At 36.4% G+C, this 10218-nt stretch overlaps 3 protein-coding genes across 7 annotated transcripts in view; 2 read left to right on the top strand and 1 right to left on the bottom strand.

Moving 5' to 3' along the window:
* Window positions 1-1665: 1665 nt before the first annotated feature.
* Window positions 1666-2319, top strand: LOC134790507 (uncharacterized). The gene has a single exon (XM_063761331.1). The coding sequence runs from the start codon at window positions 1738-1740 to the stop codon at window positions 2224-2226; it is 489 nt and encodes a 162-aa protein (XP_063617401.1). The 5' UTR covers window positions 1666-1737; the 3' UTR covers window positions 2227-2319.
* On the bottom strand, window positions 2313-6474 carry LOC134790505 (elongation factor Ts, mitochondrial). 5 transcript variants are annotated; one of them, XM_063761329.1, is made up of 4 exons: window positions 6315-6474; window positions 5407-5544; window positions 4671-4922; window positions 2313-2962 (listed from the first exon to the last, which is right to left on the bottom strand). In XM_063761329.1, exons 2-4 carry the CDS (start codon window positions 5428-5430, stop codon window positions 2441-2443), a joined length of 798 nt encoding a protein of 265 aa, XP_063617399.1. In that variant the 5' UTR covers window positions 5431-5544; window positions 6315-6474; the 3' UTR covers window positions 2313-2440. The 5 variants fall into 5 exon arrangements, with proteins under 5 accessions (XP_063617399.1, XP_063617397.1, XP_063617395.1 ...); XM_063761327.1 differs by having other exon boundaries at window positions 5407-5556; window positions 6315-6473; XM_063761325.1 differs by lacking the exon at window positions 6315-6474 and adding an exon at window positions 5936-6074 and having other exon boundaries at window positions 5407-5556.
* A 2759-nt stretch (window positions 6475-9233) lies between these two features.
* The window catches only part of LOC134790508 (dynein axonemal heavy chain 7-like), a 71346-nt gene continuing 70361 nt past the window's right edge, over window positions 9234-10218 (top strand). Inside the window, exon 1 of the mRNA XM_063761332.1 lies at window positions 9234-9478. Coding sequence (XP_063617402.1) covers window positions 9262-9478 — 217 coding nt within the window. The 5' untranslated portion in view covers window positions 9234-9261. The remainder of the gene's footprint in view (window positions 9479-10218) is intronic.

The following is a 10218-nucleotide window of genomic DNA, read 5'->3' as shown; positions in this document are numbered from 1 at the left end:
CCTCTAGCGTCCTTATACAAGAAAAATTGGCAGGTTAAATTTACCTAATGGTAGGTATTAGAATAAAGAATTGAATTTGTTTCGTTTTAAAATCAAATCATATGATTCAAAACAAAACAAAGTCGTCTGTTCCATTTAAGGCCAGGCCACACCGGCTGTGTGTGCGTAGACGTACACGTGCGCGTGCGCTAAAATGTTGGAGCCGCGCACGCACACGTCACGCAAGCGGTGTGCCGTCTCTCATAAGAAACTGTATACTACAACGCGCACGTGCACGTCTACGCACACGCACCCGGCGTCCACATGCCTTAAATAATGATTTAAATTTATTTGAATTAGTTCTAGTAGGTATTAGAACCATGGGACGGAGTTTAAATCAGAATGTAATTAGTTATGTACTTAAGTTTAAAAAGTGTCCCGTATTGTGACCCTAATTTAACTTAGTCGAAATGGCGTCGTAACAGTCTTAACTGACCAAAACTTTTTATAAGTTTCTCATCTACAGAAAATACCTAAGTTTTATAAGAATTATAAGTATAAGTATTAGACCGGATAATTTGTCTTATTCTCATTTATTGCAATCATTATTTTACTTAGCAGTGGGATTACAATGACTGGCAAAGTTAGCGCCCCAGATTGTTTGCATTTGCCGTTACTACACCTACACAATATCAGGCGTGATGTGTTCCTGCTCAAATTGATTCGATACAGCACGCTCGAGTAGCCAGCAAAAAACGACCTTGCTTTTGTATTGGTATTGTCACTGCGTTACGATTTGAATGCAACGATACCGGATTATTTGGTTTTGTGATTTGACCTCTTTAATATAGCACAGAAGATGACTACAGGCTTTTATCTAAGGCCCTGCCCGTAGCCGGCTAGAAAGCGACTATCAATGTATCATCATTATCGCCAAGACCACATCTCAGACATAAATCTCGTTCGGTCTCGTCCATACAACGCTATGATCCAGATGTTTTTTTTAGAATAAATTGTTATATTTTGGCTTTTCGCTACCCCGTACAGTGCCATCCAGCATTCAATTTGTGAACTAAATAAAAGCTGCAGGAGTTTGAAGTCAATGTCCCAAGAAAAATCTCAATAGCGCGATTCAGGATTTTTACTTCCCCGTACAGTGTCATCTAGTGTTAAATTTGTGAACTAAATAGAAGCTGCAGGAGTTTGGAGTCATTGTCCCAAGAAAAATCTTAATAGCGCGATTTAGGATTTCTGGTACACTGAACAGCGACATCTAGCGTGCAATTCGTAAACAAAACAAAAATTTTAATTTTTAACAAGCAGAAACGTCTGCGAACGATGCTATTAAGCTTAGAATAAATTTAAAAGTGGAAAAATTACTGTCTTGGGTGAGACTTGAACTCACGACCTCTGACGATCCAGGGAAAACAAAAATTTAATGAAAATGAAATTTTAAGTCTTCCTACCCTCGTTACCTGCTCCTACCGCACATGAACATTGCTGATTATCACAACGTATTAACTTCACGTTGCGTAAAAAAGGGATGCACTATGGCCGCATGAGCGAGACGTCTGAAAATCGTGTAGCCATTTAAAAAAATATTATTTTTGTTTTTATTCTTTTTCCTTATACTTAAACCTTTTTGGAATTTACGATTTTTATTTCTACCTACTTATAAGTAAAAAAATCGGTCTATGGCGCGAAACAATTGACAGATGTTGTCACACATTTTTATTCTGCCAAAATTTTGTAAGGATAATGTTAACAGATGATAATTCGGATAAAGAGAGCGAATATGAAGATAGGAGTCCTGAAGGCAGTCCGAATATTATGAAGAAGTCATTATCTTCAGTTGGATTCCGAAGCAGTACGGAGAATCAAAATGCGAGGCCATTAGCGTTGCGAGCGACGCAATCCTTCACCGGAGCTGTGGAAGAGCTTCGACTTTGTGGTAATTTTCAAAGAATGAATCTGTGTAATAGGATAAATGTGATATCAGCACCGAAAGTAGCCACGGTTTGTCCTTGTGGGTGTCTGCTGCGACCCGCTACGGCCGTCCCCTTCCGTACTCGGGAACGGAACACATTGGCACTTCACGTCGTCTCCCCAGAGGTGCTTACCTATCATGGATACTGTTTTGAGCCGAACCAAATAGCCATGTTTTGGAAGAAAGACTGTAGAATGTTCTTGTGGAAAGGCCAAGCGAAAATGAAGAACGTGATACACGCAGATTCTCATAAGAAATAATCTACCTACATGTAGTAGCTGCGTTTTCATAATGTTTACGAATTATATGTTTAGCAAAACTGTAATTTGCTTAATTAAAATGTTAATTGAGTACTCAAGCTATTTATTTCTTAAATTCTTTACAACTAGTAACACGTTACGTGCACATAAATAATAACATCGTAAATCGTAACAAAAACTTTACAAGTATATTCATATTCATACATCGCTAACTCTACTGTAACGTTTGCACCGTGTCCAATGGCTGTTTTTCGACACCGGGCATATTCGCTTCTACATTTTCTCCGCACGAGAATCTAACGTAATCGACGATTTCGACTTTGTTCTGTTCTAATATTTCTTCGACAGTATAGGAGGGGTCCAGAAGGTACTCTTGGTAGATGAGGCAGGTCTCGTCGTCCGAGTCCTTGGCGGGTTTGTCGGTGTTTTTGTCGCCTATTTTCGCGGGCGCACACCCGACTATGTGCTGGCAGAGCTGGCGGCCGACGTCGTCAGTGTCGGCGAGCTGGCGGTAGGCGAGCATGGCGCCGTACTTGCCGGCCGAGTAGGCGCCGGGCGCGGCGGGCGCGGGGTGCGTGTAGGCGGCGATCTTCACGTCCTTGCTGTTCGCCTTCCAGCACTCGGCGCGTCTCAGCACGGCGTTCTCGCCTACGTTTCCGATGAATAGCGCGAGGATTTCGGACAACTTTTTGCCGTCTGCGGATAGGTTGCCGAGCTGCTCGCTATCAAGTTCCATCTGCAATAAGTAAACAATATATTGGTCAGAATAGTAAATTGACTTTACTAACAACCGGTAGACAACCTAGATATGGTTTAATGGTATGGTAGACGCTCAGAGATGTGAAATAGTACATTACTACAGAGGCCGGGACGAAAGCGGTTGCCGGCCGAAGACATATAGACGGCCGAGCGAAGCGAGGCCGGATAGGTCTGAGCGCGGGCAACCCCATTTCCCGCCAAGAGGTATGTATAGTGCTTTTCTCAAACATGCAATGAAATAAATAAAATAAAAAATCCACGAAACCCAAATTTTATTTATAGAAAAAACTAAAAGTACACCCAAAATATAACCAACACGTACCTATATCATTATCACGCGTATGTTTTACACGAGTCGTGTATTTTTACTACCCGTATATTTTCATGTATCTTTGATTTTTTCGCCTTGTATCCGTCTGACTGTCGTTTTCGTCACATAAGTTTACATAGTCTTTCATGTTGATATCATGTTTCACATACATCGTTGCTTTATGCACGGAGTAAATAAGTATAATTTCCACAGTGTTGACGAATTTGTAGTTACATCCATTTGAAATATGCCACAAAACTGTTTCTAATAAACTGTAAGCCATTTTTCTTAGTTTCTCAAATAATAAAATTGCCATAAGCAACCATATACATACTTCGTCTTTGACTTGGCGGCAGAGGCAGCAAGTTATTAAAATCAATTCTGCTTACGCTGCCAATTCCAACGCCTACGATTACAATTAATATTAATTTCATTATTTCGTCGGAACTCATATTAAAGTCAAAAAATCAACAACGCACCATAAATCCAATAAAACAGAATTAATATTTTTCAACTTTACCTCCATAAAAATTTAAAAAATATAACTACGCGTGTTTGAGTAGACCTTTTTACCGCTAACGTTTAGATGAAATATTTTAAATGTTTTTATTTGTGTAGTTAAATTTATAATTTAAAATTATAAAATTATAGAATGTATTATTGATTAAGTTCATGTTGATTTTATACAAATAAAACTGCAAATTATAGCAAACATTGTTTTTTGTTTTTTTTTATAGGCGTAGTGGCAGAGTGTCATTACGAACCATAAAGCAAATACTGCCTGTAGTTTTTTTTAATGGATGAATGCCACGATGCTGTGTCACAAATATCTGTGAAATTAAAATTAAAAAAGAGGACTTTGCCGGCCTAGGCCTGCAAGATGTGTATGAAATTCCATTAACGACCTTTTGTCCTAGCCGCACCTGAAACGTCATACTTCGCAGCCTATTATAAGGAACATAACATCAATATTTCATTGCATGTTTGAGAAAAATACTTTATAAAAAGTATTTAAATACAAAATACAAATATTTCCTTGATATATATTTCAAATGCAAAATACAAAATAGTTTTTGAATTTGTCTTTTAGTTCCCCCCACGTACTTTTAAAATCGTTATTTTGAGAAGTATAAGCATCAAACAAATGCATGAAACTGAGACGTACTTCACAATAACTCAACTCCCGTTCAATAGATGGTGCTGCATGCAATACCTGAACCCAAAACCAGAAGTCTAAGCGTCAATCAAAATGGATGGAACTGAGAACTGCTGCATTAGTGACGCCAGCTGGCATCAAGCTGAATATTGGAGCAACCCGATTTTGTATAATACGCGACATTGTCAAGCTTTTAAAAACATCAATAATTTGAAGTACCTTAGTCACTGGACCTTTGGCTTGCAGGTTGGTGTGTGCAAATTTGAAACAAGCAGCAGCAGCGTCTTCTATCAGCTTCTGGAACTTGTCATTTTTGGCTACAAAGTCTGTTTCGCAGTTGAGTTCTACCAGGGCCCCATGACTCTTGTCAAACTTGACAGCTACAAGTCCCTGGACTGCTGTGCGTCCGGCCAACTTTGTAGCTTTGGCCCAGCCCATGGCTTGAGCTTGCTCATTGAGCCAGGTTTCAGCCTGTAATAGAAAGAAATAATTTCTTAGTCTTTCTTAATGAATTTGACTTTTAAGATTAATTTTGTATGGATGTTTTGAACTCGAAACTATGACTTAAATCAAAATCCCTAATTATCTACTAGTATTATAAATGCATAAGTAACTATCTCTCTGTTAACTTTTCATGCTTAAACCTCTGAACTAGATGAATTAAATCAAATTGAATTTGGACACTGAAAAGCTAGTGGTACATATCAAATGATACAAAATTTAGGTAAAAATATTAATCAGCAGCAAGGACAAGATTTGTGTGATGAACACTCGTGGCATTATTCATTTTAGCCTGTATGACTTTATCTAAGGCACAGTGTAACACAGAGGTCAAACAGATTTGAGATTTAACATAATGACAACTAATGTCCATGTTTACTTATAGTACAAAAGGATATATAGTCATAAATTTTAACCGTTACATACATATGAAATTAAATATTCCCTTACACACCTTTTCCGAATCATTCTTGTGCATTTCAAGTGCCTTCTTGCAATTGGCAATCGTGTAGCCTGTTTTCTTCCGAAGTTTAGCCAGCAGTGAAGACTCTACTGCTCTGCAAAGTGGGCTTGTGTGGAGGCCCCGCACCAACTGGAATATCATCTGAAATTATAGTTACCAAATACTTACGCTATTTTTAAAACATTCTATAAATTAATTATTAAATGTGAACTGATTAGTTTAGCAAGAATATTATTCTTTTGTATGAATAGCACACACACTCACACAAGAAAAAATAAGAGTTTACACAAGTCTACATTTTGCACATCACTTCTAGATATTTTTAAACACTTCAGTAATAAAAACAAACTGATTACTGTTTTGCTCAACAAGCCATTGCCGACAGCCAAGCCTATGACATCATCTGAGTAGGAAGGGGCACTAGGTACTTGCTTCTATCAAGGCCAATGCTCGGACCAATCATGATGGTTTTATATGTAGCTATAGAGCGACAGTATACGCAACAGCTAGGATTAGTTACCTTTGAATAGCACTCTACTTTTTGCTTCATTTACCAATTCTTAACCTATAAATTAAGGTTTTTATAAGTCGTATACCAATTGACATTATAGTGGTGATGATATGAGCATAAATACTTTTTAGTGATTGATTTCAGCTCGACAATACTGGCCAAAAACATCACCATAGATACGAAACAAATGAAGGTTTCAAACAGTTTCCATGGATACGAGATCGATTTGATATTGTCAGATTAGTTCTGTAGATAATTCATTGTTATAATTTAGGTTTCTAATAGGATAATAGTAGTAATTGTGACGAGAAGTTAAGAGATCGATAGGACTAAGACACATAACCAAAAAAACTTATTGAGCATAACCTAATTTCAAAAGACAACTTACCTTTTGTTCGGTTCCTTGTGGGATCGGTAAGTATTTTAAGTGTCAACTATTTAATGGACTTGGCAAAACACTCAGTTTTTATGTCATGTAAAAGAATTTACAAGCGGAAATTATTCGCGGAAAGGAAATAATGTCAATTTTTGACATTTGACATTTGTCAACGCCGGTCGATTGGAAGCATAGACCGTTTCATATTTCAGTGATTGGAAGTGACGTAAAATACCGCCTTGCGTTTAATTTATGCTTATTTTAGATGGGCACCTTTGCATAGATTCTTTAAAAGGCGTTTAAAGTAGAATATTGTTTGTACTTTTCAGAGCGACCTTGCATTTTCTTGTACATTAATTACGTACAAAACTGTATGATAGGTCTTCTATACGTAAAACTTAATTCACAAGCCTTCTGTAGTAGGTACAAGAAATTCTGATAAAATTTAATAAGTACCTGGGTGGATTTCAAAATTCTGCGAAAACTTATGGTTCGGTCTTTATAAAAAAAACTAGTAGGTTGTGCGAGTTGCAACTTTTTTATATGTTTTTAAGAACTATTACCTCCATGTTCCTTCAATTACCATCTCCAATAACTTAATAGTTTTTTTTATATAAAATGTTTTATGTGTCTAAAGTCATCACCGTCTACCGGAAAAATCTGAACCTTTTTGTTTGCAGTGAAAATTATAGCATACCTATCGTACGATCGCGATTTTTCTTTTACTTATATCTTTTCCATGTTGTTGTTTAACACATGAAAAAATATGCAATAATTCCTTCACCGAGAAAGTACATTTAAAAATATTTAAAATTTTGTCACGAATATTCGTCAACACCGTCATGGTAATGTCAATGTGAGCTTATCTCCGTGTATGAACAACGAAATACCGCTAAAGGTCCTTGCCCTATTTTTCACTTTAATATAGAATGCCAAAAATGATTTCACTATAAAGTCACATCATTGAATCGTGAGAAATATTACGAACAAATTTGTAAAACGTAGTTTGTCACAACAGAGCATCATCACCGTTATGCTTTGGTTTAAAAAAGTTACAAATGATATATTAGAAATAATTATTGAAATGAATGGCAAACTACATGAAGTTTATTGTGTAGCATAGACATTAACTACTATTATTCGTATTCTAGAAATAAAAACAAGAAACTCTCAAATCGTCAACACCATACCCATCATCACCGGGAAAAAATGACGACCGGTGATGATTTCATGTGTATGGTGATGACGATTCTCAGAAACTTTTCTAGTTATTTTGCTATAATTCATTATGAAATTAAGCTGTATGTTTGAAAAACGTTCTCTATGTCTTCTAACACTATATAATGTCTACCTTATAAATGTAGAAGAAGATATGACTATTTCTTTCACACTAGAGGATGGTTAGTTTTTAAATAACATTTTGACTGAAGTAGGCAAAATTTAGGTCACTTAGAACATACAAATGTTTATTTTTTATTATCTAATAATGTAAATCGTGCAACTTAGAGTCTGTAATTGCATGTTAGTCGTGTTAAAACAAAGTATTTAAACAAGCAACATATATTAAGTTTTAAGCGACCATAGGCTACGGTAGTGGCTCACTATCGTGATGGCCTTAAGTTTTTTGATAATATTATATTAATTGATGTATATAATTACAGCAATTAATAATTATACCATTGGGTAGTCACCGGACCCAATACCTAACATTTTGTAATTTATGACATGCATTACAAGTAGGGGTCTTGCAACTTATAAAACACTGATTATATATTAATGTTTAGCTATTAAACAACATATATATGGATTTAAATCATTATAGCTATTTTTAAAGTTAATTTATAAAACAACAAAAATACAAACTTATGCAATGAATCACATTATCAAAAAAAAAAGTAATATATCATAAAAATTAAGCTCACTGGTAAGCCAGCAATTTTATAATATGATATAAATACCAAGTTATGCAGTAGATAAAAGAAGATGGGGGTTTAAACTGATAATAAGAGTACAATATTGTTAATATGATTTAACATTGAAAAAACCCAAAAAAATAAACGAATACATAAATTGCCTATTTCGGAAATTAAATTATTTAAAATTATACAATAAAAATACTTGTTATATATTAATTTATATGAATAAAATGTATTTTTTATAAATAATTTATGTAGCTAGTTTTATGTTCAAAAACATGTTATTTGTAATGTTTATTAAAGTTCTAAAGCCTTACAATTAAAAAGTTTTTGTTTTTTTAATACGTTTTTAATACATATATAAATTAGTTCCCAAATCGTCATTACCGTACATGCAGTGTCATTACCGTCTATAAAAGAGTCATTACCATACCATGATTGTCATCACCATCTTGCGTTTTTATTTTCCGAAAGCGATAACTTCAAATATAAGCCACAAATGATTGTATAAATTCCATAAATATCCTCAATATACAGCCCCCTATTACTTTACCCAGCTAGAATCGTGTTAAATTAAACATTAAAAAAAAATATTTTTTTGTATGGTGAAATTTTTTGTGATGAAATCCACCCACCTACCAACCTTAAGCAGTGTGATACTTACCTTAATCACCGTTGCATCTTCAACTACTGCCGCAACGTTTGTACTTTTTCATCAAACTCGCTCAGTAAATGTGGAATTGTACCTAATACGCAGGTTTAGCGGGAGTTATAGAAAAAGCGTTTTCCCTAGGGAGTTATGAAGTTTCTAGTGCCATAGTTAACAGTTTTGTCTTTAAACTTAATTTTTGTATCGCAAGTGTGATGAAAAACATTGTGCTTAACTCGGGGCGTAATAATATTGCAAACTCGAGTCTATTATAAATCGCTTCGGCAAGCCGTCGCGATTTAACTATATACTCTCGTTTGCAATATTTAACTTACACCCCATGTTGCACAATGTACTATTACAGGAAATAAACTATTAGTCAAGTTCAGCCGCCATGGACAGAAACAGCAAACCAACGAGAAAGAAAAGTCACCCTGAACCATCGACTACCGACGCAAAATTACCTAAACTTCCGAAGATGAGAACAGCCGAAAGTTTAAAAATTAGGACAAGGCCACTATTCTCACTCGCTGAAGAAGTTCTTAAATTACCACCACCGCCGAAACCTGTGAAGAAGAAGCCTACGGCAGCTCCTAGAAGGCAGTCTTCTGGTAAACTTTCTTTATTTTATATAACTTAATAAAAGTAATAAGCGGGATCTTGGTAACGACCACATGTAAGTAAGTAACACAAACACTTTACTGTACGGAAGAGAGGAATATGTCTGTATGACATCCATTGACGTATTATATCTAAGGACGGGCCTTACGGGCACTAAAAATGGTACTAGTTCAGCGGTGTCACTCACGAATTCGAGCCAATCGTGCAGTCTAACGCAACTAGTTGCGACCAATCGCGCGCGTGATGCGAACTCATCAACCAATCGCGTTGTAGCGATGTCACACCGCTGTACTGGCCCCATTCAAGCCCCATTCTTACTGCCCGTAAGGCCAGTCCTGAGATACGTCAATGATGACATCATAAGTTGATGCATACCTACATAATATTATGTCAGAGTGAATTATGGTTGAAGCGCATGCGTGATAACCAGCCAGTCCAGAGTCACGAGTTTCGGAGCCGTAGTTCGAGTCTCGCCAAAGAAGATGGTGATCCACTTTTCCTTTATTTCTAACCATACCACGTCGTTGACAAACAAGCATGTACGCCCTGATGTTACGCAGCCACCGTAGCCTATGAATGCCTGCAACTACAGGGGTGCTACATGCGCGTTGCCGACCCTTTAAAAACCTGTAAGGGGTCATCCATTAATTACATCACACTAATTTCTAGGTTTTTTGACCCCTCCCCCCCTCCTTGTCACACTTGGTCACATTTGGCAGACCCCTCCCCC

The sequence above is a fragment of the Cydia splendana genome, chromosome 5 (genome assembly GCF_910591565.1).
Source record: "Cydia splendana chromosome 5, ilCydSple1.2, whole genome shotgun sequence".
Lineage (NCBI taxonomy): Eukaryota > Metazoa > Arthropoda > Insecta > Lepidoptera > Tortricidae > Cydia > Cydia splendana.
This window is presented reverse-complemented; position numbering and strand designations above follow the sequence as displayed.